Source organism: Anas acuta, chromosome 7, assembly GCF_963932015.1.
Source record: "Anas acuta chromosome 7, bAnaAcu1.1, whole genome shotgun sequence".
Classification (NCBI taxonomy): Eukaryota; Metazoa; Chordata; class Aves; order Anseriformes; family Anatidae; genus Anas; species Anas acuta.
The window spans coordinates 4,179,579-4,193,759 of NC_088985.1; the positions used below are offsets into that span (position 1 = coordinate 4,179,579).

At 46.7% G+C, this 14,181-nt stretch overlaps 1 protein-coding gene and 1 long non-coding RNA gene across 9 annotated transcripts in view; both read left to right on the forward strand.

The window, feature by feature from the left end:
• MICU1 (mitochondrial calcium uptake 1) overlaps positions 1–14,181 on the forward strand; it is a 79,366-nt gene that overhangs the window by 50,815 nt on the left and 14,370 nt on the right. For all 8 annotated transcript variants that reach the window (XM_068688408.1, XM_068688410.1, XM_068688407.1 and 5 more), the window contains 2 exons: positions 9,351–9,433; positions 13,094–13,291. In XM_068688408.1, coding sequence (XP_068544509.1) covers positions 9,351–9,433; positions 13,094–13,291 — 281 coding nt within the window. The remainder of the gene's footprint in view (positions 1–9,350; positions 9,434–13,093; positions 13,292–14,181) is intronic.
• LOC137859390 (uncharacterized) lies at positions 10–9,039 on the forward strand. The gene is made up of 2 exons (XR_011098255.1): positions 10–3,618; positions 4,086–9,039. It is a non-coding gene; the product is annotated as an uncharacterized lncRNA (long non-coding RNA).

Genomic DNA, 14,181 nt, shown 5'->3' on the forward strand with positions numbered 1-14,181 from the left:
GCAGTCACTGCTTTTCAGTTTTGAAGGCTTACCAGCAATGAGCTTTCTGATGTATTCTGTGTGCCTTTCCCTAGAAGGGATTGTTGATTGCTTGAAACTTGAGCTGAGTAAACAATTGCTATTGCTACTTCATCTATTTTAGAGTTAGCTTCGAGTAGTTCGGAAAGATAAGCTTATCTGCGATTTCCAAAGAAGTATTTCTTTTTAAAAACCGTGGCTTTTTTGAATGAGTCATTGAACCTGCTGTTCAAAACTGTAAACAGAGAGATGCTCTTTGGTTAACTATGTGATGTTCTCGTGTTTGAGTGAATGTTGCCTTCCAGCTCTTCACTGCTTGTTGCAAAGCTGTGCAAGCTCTTCTCCAGCTGCATTTGGTAAGCTCACACTCATGCCTGATGTAATCCAATGAGGAGAGAAGTTAAGCAGTTTACATTTCCACAAGGCTCATCAGATGCCTTCTGTCTTCACACGGCTGTGCTTGACTTGCGTTTGTGATATTTCGGTGATCTGCTAATCTGTCCCAGCAAAGCCTCTTCTCTGGAAGTGCTGGGACTTCAGTTTACTTTCTTGGCAAGAAACGGTGAAACTGAAGCCCTCAGTAACGTGGAGAGGCATTTCTGGCCTTTCTTCAGGGGGAAGGCAAACAGCCATCCTGGTAGATTGCCTCAGACGATGCTGTATCATCAACAGGAAAATCTACAAATCTGTTCTTTTCCAGCCCTGCTAGAAGGAAACATGCCGCTTGTCAAATGAACCAAGACAGTTTATTTTCAGACTTCCAAAAAAGAAATATATATATATATATATATAAACTCTATACAAGAGAAGTTTGGCCCTCTAATTGTGTGTGATGGCCTGATTAAAAACCAAATCCGGGCTCTTGACATTTTACTCAAAGTCCCCACTGCTGCCTGCTTTGTGCTGTTCAGGGGGGTCAGGCGGGAGGTTCACGATGTTTTGTAGAAACAGCAGGTGTTTTATGGTGGTTTGTTTTGTTCTTTTCCCCTGTGTTCCTGCCTGCTGTGACACATGAAGGAGGCAGCTCTTTACTGAACACATTGCTCTGGAGGCTCTGTTACAGGGGAGAAGCCAGCTTCAAGGTCTTGTTTGTTGTCAAACTGACCTGGCGAGGGGAGGCTTGTATGTGACCTTCATGTCGCAAAAACAAACACGGATAGATAACACTTGTTGGAGCCAAGGATTTTTTTTTTTTTTTTTTTTTACCTTCTGACTCTCAGAACTGGCTCAAGATTTTTGCCATTCTGTTCTTCCCTTAGCCTGGACTGTGCCAGAATTATCTAAGGTATCCTCACGTTTATAGCAAGGGCTTTTAATCTGAGTGTCTGCAGACAGCCTCAAATCTTTCATATCACATTACCGAATGTGGCTTAGAAAACATCGATGCCCTTGGCTTTTTTAGGCTGTACCAGTTGTTGCGAACAAGCTGCTAATCAAGTATGCACGATGCAAAATGAACTGCATGTGCTGCCACAGACAATAAAAATAGAAAACTCCTTCTTGCTTTGGTTTAACGTCTTTGTAAGAATAAAACAAACTACCAGCCTGCATTAGAGTAGCAGCCAACCTTATACTGGAGTGTTTGGCAGGCAGGATGTGTTTTATTTATTCTCAGATTTCTAAGCATGGCCACAATTAGTGGGGAGTCAGACTAATGAGAGGAGACAGAATCGGTGAGTTTGTGCTTTGAAGAGTGACATGTAGGGTGGGCAAGGTAGGAGATTTCAAGACAGGGGAAAATAAGATATTCTAGGACAGCCTTTTAGGTATTTGGGGTGGTTTGTCCTTCGAGAGCCACGCTGGATCACGCTGGATGTCTCTGGAGCTACAGTTCACACTCAGTTCCCCCGAGTAAGACTCTCACTTTCATTTTTAAAGCATTTTCTTTTTTAAAATAAACAAAACCTGGCCCTGTTGTAAAGGAAGGAAGCTCACTGTTGTGCCACCCTGCCTGTTTCATTAGCCTGGAGTAATGATTGCCTTGCAGGAATCCAGTAGGTCTTGGTTATTCTTCCAGGAAACAAATGACATAGAATGAAGAAGAGTGTGTCTTAAACCTGCCAGGTCGAGATCATTTTTCTTAATGTTTGAGTTACCTAAAGAGCACTGAGAATGTTTCTGGACAAGAGAGGGCTGTAGATGACATGACACAGTTAAAAGTCCCAAAATATTGAAAAAGGAAGAGGGCTTACTGAGCAGGAAGGTCATCAGAAAGGGAGTATGAGCTTGGGTCTGTGTGGAGGGAGGGAGAGGTGCTCTTCTGCCGTGCTCAGCAGTGATCAGCTGTGGTCTGGCCTGGCTGATTAAGCTCAGCACTGATCAGTGATGATCCCCTTTGAAACCACAACACCCGAGGAAGGGAAAGGGCTGTGTCTCGTTATGCTCCTCAGGGAGGTGATGCCAAGTGAGCACCGAGATGGCTCATGTCCATCCTGCGCTCCCTGTCCCCATCTCCTTATCCTTACCAAAAGTGCTGCCGGGCTTTAATAGAGCTTTCCCAGAGCATTTAAATTTATTTTCCTATATCTTCGTAGCTGCAGTTGAAGCTCATTTGGGTTATTTTCTGTGAAACGTAGGCTTGAGTGCCAGCTATCAGGGAAGGAGAGCAGGTGAGGGCTGAAGACTTCTCCTGCACGTTGCTTGCCGAGGTCTGTTTGCGTGTTGCCCAGAAGATGAAGTCTGTCACCTCATCCTATTTAGAAGTCATTTCTCACTCCAGCACTGTCTGTTCTCCTCAGTTGCTGTGCTTCTGTGACAATGTATTTTTAAAAAGCTAATAAAAATACCATTCAGGAGGACAGCCTTCCGTTAAAGGCAATTAGAGCTGGAATGGCCTCGAGGAGGCCACAGCGCTTCTGTGGCTTCTGCTGCTCCCCGTGATTTGGGGCAGAAGTAGGCAGATGAGCAGGTGGGTTTCACCTCATTCCTGCAAGTGCTAGAGGAAAGCGAGGAAAACCAAAGAGGTTTTTGCTTTGGGGCTTGCAGGACAGCTGGAGGAAGGGGAGGGAGCTCTTCCATCACCAGCGACCGCAATCACAGAGCGAGCGCAGCCCGTTGTGCAGGCGTGCTAATGCCTGCTTGATTAACGGGCACTGAAAGGAGCTGGGCATTAGAAGAATAGGTTGGTCTTGTTTCTGTAATTGGACTGTCACTGTGTCTGGATTTACTCCTCGCGGAAGGAGGTTTAAATAACGTGGGCTCACGCCAGAGGAATTACTCTTTTGCCAGCACTCTTGGAGCTGCCCCGCAGCTCCTTCCCTGTGCCCTGCAGGCTCTCTCCAGAGCACGGCACGCCAGCCAGTGGCATTTCTGATTTCCCTGCTCTGTGTCCCTGGCTGTGACCCAAATTCCCAGCACCACTGCAGGTGATGGCCTGTGAGAAGCCTCTTGCGTGGGACAGATTGACTTCCCTTTGTTTTTTCCCATTTAGAAAACAAATTGCAAACCATTTCACTCTGGAAGTGATTTCCCGACTGCATCGTGAGCATTCTCTGGGTCTCTGCTCAAAAGTGAGCCCTGTGATCTCACTGATGGTGTTTTAATCCTGCAGAGCAGCACCAACCTTCAAGCCCTTCGATCTCCTTATACGCACATCCCCAGGTGTGTCTCATCCACGGTGCGTGGTGCAGGGATGGCTTCCATGCTGTGCGGGGTCTGTAAGTCATATCTGAGCAGCACAGAGCCCCTCTCCCAAGGGATGGCCCAAGGGTGTTTGTTAGGAACACAAATCTGGCTGCTCCGTTTCAGACCAAGGGCTCTCTGGTGCAGCACCCCAGTTCTGGCAGGGGCTGGTAGCTGTGCTGAAGGACAGCAGTGCAGAACCAGGGCAGATCGCTCCCAGCTGGCAGCCCAGCATCTTCCCAAGCAGAGCTTGACCTCTCTGCTTTGAAAAACTTGTCTTAAAACTGGACAGCAAAATATGGTTGTAACACCTGTTAATGGTTTACCGTGCGTCTGAGGCTTTAATGAGGTCTCAGCTGGCATTTTGGGAGGTAATTAGCGCAGGGGAAGGAACTGGGATGGTCTTGGACAAGACTGAACAGAAGATCTCTTGATTTTTTCTGTAGATCAGGAAATAAAGCCATTTTCTGTTGCCTGTGGCAGTATCTCAGAACCCGCAGAGGTTTGGGATGTCCTCTTCTCCTGGGGGCTCCCTGGAGAGGGTGGCTTTAAATGGCCTTTGTGTGGAGCTGTGATTTCCACAGCTGGTTTCCAGATTCGTATTACAGAGGAGCATTTAAAGAGAATCTTGATATCCAGCCATGTTCTGTCAGCCCTGTGGTAAGTGATGAAAAGCTCCTGAAAGGTAAGCCCTGTGCTCTAGCCTAGGTGCTGTCAGGTTCTCTTAAATCTCAGACTGAGGTGCACATCTGCTGTTGACATTAGAGCTGAAATGCAAAATTTTATGGTGCAGTGGGCTCCTCGGTTCATAAGCTAGCAAGTAAAAAAGCGAAGTGGCAATATATTTATTTTCCTTTAATGGAATATTAAAAATGGCTAAAAATGGGGTCAGCTGGGGCATGGCTCCGAGGCAGTTTCTGTATCTGGAAGCAGCACGTGCTTTGGGTACTTTCCAAAAGGATAGATCATAGCAGGTGCTCGTGCTTCTGGTGGGTCTTTTGGCTGTTTCTTTTGGCTGATCCATGCGTTTCAGTACAAAACTAGAGCTTAGTATAGCTGAGAGGTACACTCCTAAATACCTAACCCCTTCCTCTTGTGGGCTCCTCATCCCATGAGCCCTGCACTGAAGGGACTTGGTGTCAGCACAGGGAAGGTGGCAGGGTGGCTGTATGCAGCTGGGTCTCCAGGCTGGGGGATGATTGCTTTAGTTCTGTATGGCATTTCCACTACTGTATTAACATACAAAATAAAATAAAATAATTGGGTTGGTGGGACTCAAGTTCCTTTTCAGAAGTAGGGGAGTAATTCAGGAGGAAAATGTCTGGAATATGAGGACATTCTGTTCTTTCTCCAGATGAATTGCAGCAGGGACTCGGACACCTATATTTTATGGATAGTTGCTTCCCCATAAGGCTGCTGCCCCATTCTCAAAAAATATTACACCATTTGGAGATCATTATGTGAAACTGTATCATCGAGTTTTTCCCTGCTACCAGTGCAATCCTGCGCTGTGAACTAGCTGCTGCTGGCTACAGTCTTCTCAGGGTGAGCTTTTCCCTGACCCTGATTCTTTTCTTCAGACAAAAATGTTCCAATTCCAACACCTACAGAAAAGTTTCTTGGCTAAAAGACTGCTGTGCAGAGTCAGAGAGAACAGTGGCCCTGCTGATTCATGTAACTTGAGAGAAAGAAATTCTGATTAATCTTTGGAGGAAAAAGGTAAGATCTTTTTAATGGGGCCTGAAAATTTATGATAGCTGCAAGGCTTGAGCAGCCACCTCTGCAGATGATTTCCCTCTGCTTTAGGAGGACTGTGTTAATTTGGGATTGATTACAGACTTAGATGTACTATGAAGCTGAAGAAAATCCCTTTTTTTTTTTTTTTTTTTAACGTATGGATAGAAGGAGAAGAAGAGTATTTAATTTTAATGACTGATTTTTCCTCAAGCGTTTCTCCAGTTGCAATCTCGATCTTTCTTTTCACACTGGACTTGCTGGCAGAGTTGCTGGGCTTCAGGGTGGATGCTGATATCCTTGAGCAGCTTTGCATTGAAGTTCCCACCAAAAGACAAGATATTCCAGAAGAGTATGGAATTATCCTGGAGCTTTGCTTCCTCTAAGCAGCATCACCGATAAAACCTCCTGCCTGGACAAATAACTCTTCCAAACACAGCTGAAGGAAGCAGTGCTTGTTCAGGTGGCTGTTGGGGTGAGGATGCTCCAGTCCTTAACACTACCCATTCTGTACCTGCAGGAAAGCATTCACGCAGAAATCACCATTCCTAAAACTTTAACTGTGGTCCTGCTTGTTACTAATTTATGATTGTAACTGCTTATTAATTTATAATTATAGTGGCTGGATGAGGATCCGCTTTAAAAGCATCTCTCGCTTCTCAACGCTCTCAGTTCATCAAGCCTTTGCAGGGAGTCATCTCAAAGAAAACCACAGTGCTGCTGCTTCTAGCAGAGCTCTGCCATTTGTTTCCTCATCAGTGTGCATGGATTAATTCACATTAACGAGCATAAATGACTACAGTTCGCCAAGGGCTTGCGAGTGCTTGGAGATCTTGCCTGCACCAACTTGCAGCTTGCTGAGCTTGTGAGCACAAAAGGGTCCACGTCACGTTTTTGCTTCAAAATGCTTTATTTGAACAAATGATTCCAGCAGGTTTTAACCGGTGAGCCAGTTTTAAATGTTAAAACGTTCATGTGAGCAGGTAGTACTCTGTTGTATCCTACCGAACACGTAAAGGCTGGAAAGGAAGCTGGAGAAGAAAATGCAGTTGCCCTGCCCAACTGCCCGAGGGAGATCAGTTGTAATAAAAGCCCGTGGTTCTTAGTAATGTCAAAAAGGCTCGTGAGGAGATTCTTTGCAAAATCAAGAGCTGGAAATTCAGTGCAGCACCTGGGACAAGCCAGAAATCCTTTTTTCCCCGTTAAAGACAGCTATTAGGCTGTATTAAAAGCAAACAGTCCTCTAAATGCTTTCGGTGATTACTCCACGAGGAACGCTGCGTTCATTTTGAGCAATCCTAATTAAGGAGACGTTGGGGAAATTTAGAGATGCTGCAATAGAGAACATTGGGGGACGGAATAAAAGAAGCTGAAGGTAGCCAGGCAAACGGAGAGCAGCTGGTTTTACGGTCTGCAGGCTTCTGCAAGCTGTAAGTGGAAGAGGAAGCCAAGTGCAAGTCCTGGAGGCTGACGTAACCACGAGTGATGGGACACGGGGTGAAAGGGCTGGGGTGAGCTCCTCTCAGGACAACTCTTCCCCAATAAATAAATCTTGATCAGAGCTATCATGCCCAAGAGGAGAGGCAGGAAACGGTCTCGCTCGGGGCCAATAAATTTTGGCTGCCCGGAGACCAGGGACGTGCGTCTTGATGGACGCGTCTCCGTGAGCCGCAGGCGGGTGAGCTCATGGTCGGCGCTGCCCTCTGCCTTCCCTGATTCACAGCTGGGGGGTGGGAGAGTTGTTACAAGTCCTTGGTGTGAGGTGCACAGATCAGAGGACAAGACGGGCCGTCTCGCTCGTTCAAGGGATGAAGTCATCGGATTTACCAATTCGGAGACTTTCCTGTCCTTAGAAAATAATGGCCTGCAGGATTTTGGTGCAGAACTGTCCGTTTGAATTTGGCGAGAGATGTCGTCCTCGGGGCTCCTGATAAACTGCTCTGAAAATGCCTTTAGAGAAGGGAAAGGAGGGGAATGGCCTTTGTGAGGGGTAAGTGAAGAACACTTTTCTCTGCTCACCCCGTGTCTGCACGAATGGGACACGGCATCTTGTTTGGCAATCTCAGCACACACATCGTGTCCCGGCAGAGGAGATGGGAGGAAGAGAGACCCGCAAAGTATTTTCTAGCATCTCGTAACTGGATTAGGTTTGTGTATTCCCCTATTTCCTTACACAGCAAATGACTTCCAGTGCAGCACTAGATTTTGGGGCTAATGAGGAGAAATTGCGCACAGGCTTTCACGCAGTACCTGCAATTAGAGGGAACGAAATTGGATGCATTATTTAAACGTTGAGAGGGGTGGTTGGAAGGTGCTTAACCTTGTTGCTCTTCGAGGAAATGGGGAATTTGTGTGAATCCTTTCATTAGACGGCATTTTTGGAGAGAACGTGAAGTTGGCTTGTGTTAGGGATGAGAGGTCCACGAGGTCTCCCCACCCTGGCACGTGGGACAGATCAGGCATCACTTCTGCTCCAGGACAGTGCAGGAAAGGGGAAATAACACACGACGTGCTGCTGGTGATGGCTGTGGATGTAGGAGACGTCTCATGTTTTGATGTTTGGAGTTTGGAGCCCAAGCAATGGCACGTAACAGGAGGAAACTGGAGATCCTGAGCTGATCACTGCAGGGCTGTACGTGCTGCCCTGATCCAGCGGTGAGTGACAGGTCGTTCCTGCAATCCAGTTTTATGGGGTTATGCGTCTTGGTAAGGTTCAAAGTGATTGGAAAGCCAATCTCATTAACGTGTTCGCTAAATCTTCTGGCCATAAAGTGTTCCAGTTTATTATGCCGAGGGGAAAACAACAGAAAAATCTTCTGGCCTTAAATTCAAGCTGTAACTTAGGTACAAAAGCCAGGTCAGGTAATTCCCTATTCATTTCTTTGAGTGATTCTTCTTTCCTGCCCCCATCCCTGTCTGAGAGAGGTCCTAACACAAAGGTGGCTGCAGAAAATCTTCGCACTTCTTAGCGTTTCAAGAGAAGTTTAAGTTGATGGAAACCAATGAGGCTAATGGGGGATGAGTCTCTCTGCACCATGCTGCCAGATTTTTTTGGGGGGAAGAACCACACTGAGAGCAAAAAAGAGTTTCAGCTGATCATTTCGGATAACCTGAGCACTCCTTACAGCCTGGAAGATTCCCTGGAAACCCCAGCAAGCACCATAATTCACGTAGGCGGCACGGATTTCAAAGTAGCAGAGCAAAATGAATTCTCTTGTACTAGCTGAATTTGGGGAAAAAAAAAACAAAACCACGGTGGCACTGTGGTGTGGCTTGAAATGTTGAGGAGTTACAGAGCCTGAAATGGAAATGCACTGCAGGTCCTGGGGTGTTGCTGCAGTGGGTGGCTCTGAAGCAAACTTGTCTGCGTGATGCATCGGCACGGCGCTGCCTAAACAAACCCGAACAGCGTAGGCTAAATGTCATAAATATAAGGTCTTGAGCTGTCTCGTTTGGGTTTCAGCTGGTGATCTCCAGCTTGTGCGTTGTCTTGGTTTTATAACTGGACTGAGACAGGGTTGGCAATGATTTGTTTAAATTTGCAGTGATGAGAGCTGAATCGGAAAGAAGTGCCCAAAGTCCTGGGCTGCTCCTCGCCACCGGCTGCTTCACAAAGCACAGAGAGCGCTCTGCAGGCACCAGAGGGACATCAGCTGGCCAAATTTGTATTACACCACATCCAAAAGGCTTCAGCTCTCGCTCTGGAGTCCCTTTCTGTTGATTTCTCATTAGAAATACGAGGTGGTGTCTCACATTCTTGCTTTCTCCATCTGTAAATGGCATAAATTTTGTTCAACAAATATCTCCTTCTCCCTCAACGTCCTCTTCTAGACCTTTGGTAAAGGCAGCACGAGGACATTTGTAGTACTTGTGGAAAATTGCTTTTGGATACAGTCGTTCTGAACTTGTAACCCCTGCCCCCTTTTGTGCTTTTATTTTCTTTAACTGGTCTTTGTTATTGCGTGTTTTCAATGCAGCTCCCCAGAGGAATTTTGAAATCGCCTTCAAGATGTTTGACCTGAACGGTGATGGCGAAGTGGACATGGAGGAGTTCGAGCAGGCGAGTTGAACGGCGGGGCGGCGACTTCGTGCTGCAACACCTTGGCTGTGTCTGCAGCACTTCTCTGACTGTGCTGTACATTGCTGCTGGCTTTTCCTCCTGTGCTCTGCTGCTGTGCCTTGGTTTCTGCTTTTTTTTGTTAGTCATTTCACAACATACTTTTTCATTCAGCCAGGACAACTGTAAGTACAAATCCTGAGATTTTCTCCCAGAGGTATCTTTACAAGGTGTCACCTCAGAAGTAGACAAAGAATAAGAATTTAGCCATTTATTTTAATGTAATCTAAAAACATATTTATTGAGAGGATGTCCCCATTAGTTGTTTTCTCCTCCTTTGTGCAGTTTGCTTAGCAGAGAGCGTGCAGGCTGACTTTTTAAGGAGCTTCGTCTGCGTGTCTGATGCAAGTGAGCCCCTCACGTAAGATGTGATTTGTGCTACTGCTCTGCTGAGAATTTATCAAAGGCTTGAGCTGTCAGTGGGGAATAAAGCCGTGTCTCCAGCTGTATCGCATCTCAGCTTTCCCATCACCAATACTTTTAATAATGAGTCACCACCTCTGTTACCTTCTGATCTACCAAATATTCATGGGGTCCCCGATGCTTTTCTGACCCCACGTATCGTGGAGCTGCGTGTTTAACGGGTGAGTGGAAGCTGTTCCTTTAGGGTGAAGGAAAAGAGGACTCCAAGGTTGGAAAAAATAACCTGCCCTTGCTTTTTTTATGCCGGAGGACGTGTGTGTTGCAGTTTGGAGACAGCGGAAAGCTGTTTGGTGGTATCTGAGAACAAAGCAGCCCCGAATGATGTAGTTACAAATTCGTACTCAGGCTGATTGAATGACTGCTTAACTTCAGGAGAGTCTGTGAGAGGTCACGCGTGGGGCATTTGCTCTAAATGGGAAGAACTAGTGGCAAAGCAGCTCTGGGAGATTTACCACCGCCGCTTCCAATCTTCTGCTGTCATCCTCCCTAAATTATGTTGGGTTTGGTGCTCTTAGTTTGCTCTGGAGCTGTGTAACGGAGCTGATGAACTGCACGTCCTTAGATACAAACTTCAGACCGTGATAACACTGGCGTGTGCTTATCTCCAGCGTGGTATACCTTGAAGCAATCACTGGTATTATAAATCTAGGAGCTGGGTCTGTTTTCCACAGAGTGCAGATTCGAATACCCAGCCATGGCCAGGGCACGGTGCTGCTTAGCGCTGCCTCCCTCAATGCAGACTTAGCTTGGAAAACAGGAAACCAAGTTCTTGGAGTCAAAAATACTGCTCTTCCTTCTATATTTGCCAAGTACGTGAATATAGTACTACACCACAGGCATCTCGTATTTAACTGTTCAGGATGTGTTTTACGGTAGTTATCAGTGGCCTAAAGAGAGATCAGTTGTGTAGATAAATGAGCTGAAGGAAAATGGGAAATTAGCTGCCTCCTGAAATTGCAGCGAAGGCCAAGGAATTAACGCAGGTGTCATGCTTGGCTGCTTTAAGCTTTAATACCGATCTAAAGAAAGGATGCATATTTTGGAAGCGCTAAGAAGACGAAAGCACAAAATAGATTTAAGTAATCTCAAATCATCTGGTAGGCAGCAGGAAGTTATCCGTGCATTAAGTCACACAAAAATCCTCAGGAAGGGGACCATATTTTTGTTAAGCTCGTTGGATGTGTCACTGCATCTATAGAAAGGAATAAAATTACCTTTTAGCATCGGAATGTATTGAAGACTGATCTTGCAGAGCTTTTGAGTCAGCGAATGAAGGGACTGCTTTGGGAAGTGAGAAGAACCTGACAACGTTGAAGCCAGGAAAAGTGTTGGAGAACACTTTTGACCCAAATGGTTAGTTGAAGCAAATTGCCACCATCTGCTCCTTGCAGATAGCAGCGTAGCTGATTGCTGCACTTTGCAAACAAAATTCAGGTAAACACATAGCTTCACTGGCAGGCACATGGATTTTGTTTTTGTATAAGCACAGACACAATCATTTGTAAAAGAAATATTTCCTCACTCCTTATGGAAATGCCTCGGGACGTTTTAAGGATGGCAGGGTTTGAAAACTTGTCCCATAAACATTGTAGCTGGAAGGGACAGGCAGAATTGCCATTTCCTAGGGAATACGTCACTAGAAGCGACATCAGGTTAAAAGGGCAATGCCTTTTTGTGGAAAAGGGAAAGAAAATATTGGGCTCGAGCATCCTACCATCGCTGCTGGCTGTGGGCACGTGGGAATGAATTTCGTACTCCGTTTTCACACGTCGTCTTTGGAGAGAGCCAGCAGCAGGTCTCTCTTCTCATTAACATCTGCAGACCTTGAGTGTTCATCAAGGAAAAAAAAATCACTTGTGGTAATGGAGCTAATATGCGAGTGAGAGGCTTTAACGACCCACCAGGAAGATATTAATTTCTTGTGCCTCGCTGAAGAGCCTCGGATTTTTTCCTGCTGATGCATAGACACAGCGCATAGCGCTAAATAGTTCGGTGCCTGCATCAGGATCGTCTTTAGCTTCTCATCCTTCAGGATGTAAACCAGAAATTGTTAGTTTACGCTCCTATTTTTAATTAAAATGCTGGATGAAAAGCAGTTAACTCACGGACAGTGTTATCATTTCTCTACAAACCATTGCTTTTAACTATTTTCCTTGATTTTTTCCCCTTGTCTGGTCCAAAAGACAGAAGAGATCAAACGCTTGAGCTGAAATGCATTTACAACTAAAGACGACAGCAAAGCATCTGTGCAGAGCCGTACGATCGATGAGCTGTGGGGGAGGACAGCACTGGCAGGACTGGAGAACAACTTGTGGCGGCTGCCTGCCTTGCTGGGTATTAGGAGAATTCCCGAAAATAGGTACCAGCCAAATGGCTTTGGCTCCGCTGCCCACAGATGGACGTCCAGACTGTCTGGGGCTTCTTATGGATGGGGAGAGAAAGAGGGAGAGCCACGGGGCTGCCTGGCCTGGGGTGCCCTGTAAATAACAGCCGGGGGGAGATGCTCGATCGAACCGTCTGCAGCGGGGTAAACATTTGCTTCTGCAGAAGCAGGGGCAGGTTTCCAAGCTGCTCATAAACCGCATCCCTTCAGGCAGCTGATAAATATTTGCCTGAAACGTGCGTGTGGAGCTCACGGCTCAAGCGGAGCACAAAGCAAAAGAAGGAGCTGCTGTTTCCAGGGCTGCTGCGAACCAGAGGACAAGATCGTGTGCTGCCTTCTAGAAGGCACGGCATGCTGCCGAGAGCTTGAGAGGAAGAGTTTTTTAACTGGTAGACCTTGCACCTCTCCTCTGCAGTCTCCATCCCTTTTTAAACACAGGGCTGTGCACAATGTTCATGCACTCACTCTTCTCTGCAGCTGCTCCCCCATCCCTGCTCGTGACTTCTCACTTTCTGGGTGTTTTATTCAGCTTCTCGACCACGGAACTTGACCAGGACGCACACACGGATGATTTGCTGGGATTCCCAGGGCAGAGGGTTTTGTAAGATGCCGCTGTTACGGTGCCTGACCTCACACAAGGGGTGCCCTTGGGTAGAAAAACCCCGATTTTGTGCATGGGGCAAAGGAAATGCGATGTGAGCTAGCTGGAGCTAGTGCCAGCTAACCAGGATACTTGGTTAAAAGAAGTCCAATCCAAGTGAATTTGGTACTAACATCCTCCCTCTTATTTTTTTTAGGTCCAGAGCATCATTCGCTCCCAAACCAGCATGGGCATGCGCCACAGAGACCGGTCGACCACTGGGAACACCCTGAAGACCGGCTTCAACTCTGCGCTGACCACCTACTTCTTCGGGGCGGATCTGAAGGGGAAGCTCACCATCTCCCACTTCCTGGAATTCCAGCGCAAGCTGCAGCACGACATCCTCAAACTGGAGGTTTGACTTACTTTTGTGTACGGGGAGAGGGCAGCTCAGCATATCCGTGCTGAATTTGTGAGGAGCGTGGTGCTCCCCAGGAACACCTCCAGCTCTCTGCAGTGGCGGAGAGTTTTTTGGAGCTCTTGTGGAGCTGCAGCAGCAGGAGGCAGGTCCTGGTGTGTGTCCTCCATGTGGGGCTTGCCTAGGCTTGGTAAGTGGTGATTGAGACCAGGAGTTATAACTTTCACAAAACTCTTTCCCCGTTTGCTTCACTGGTGTGAACATTTCTGCTGTGTAAGCATTCAATAAGAAAATGTCCATCTATTCTGACTCTTCTGCCTTGAATTGAACTGAATGTCCCCTTTTTAATGTGCATCACCATGAGTTAACAGCAGCACCCAGTCTCCTCCTTGTAGTTGCATAGCCTGACTTCAAGCACCAAGCTTCAAAATTTGGTTTTAAATAATGTGAGTGCGGGAATAGCAATGGGGATTCCTTGGGGTCTGTCTCGGCCCCCAGGTGGAACTGCCTTGGTTTAATGCAACGCACTTCTCTGGAGCAGGTTCAGGCTGATTTGGGTAAAGCCAGGTTTTTCTTTGCGTCAGAAGTGAGGATTTTGTGCTCGAGAAGTCGTCCTCCCAGCCAGAACGTGGTTAAGGCAGCATTCGGAGGTCGCTAAGGCTTCTGCCTGGTGTGTGAATGCCCACGTGCTCAGTGCTCAGGCTGTGGGATCCAGCTAATGAACGGCGTTTTATTAAGTTGCTGTCAAGTCAGCCACTGTGAACCCAACCTGAATTTATTCCCTCTTCTGTTTGGAGTTTTATAAAGTAAGGAACTGACTCAAGGACTAGGCTTTTTGTGGGGGTAATTGTCCAGTTAGCTGAGTCCATTTAACTGCTCGTTAACGC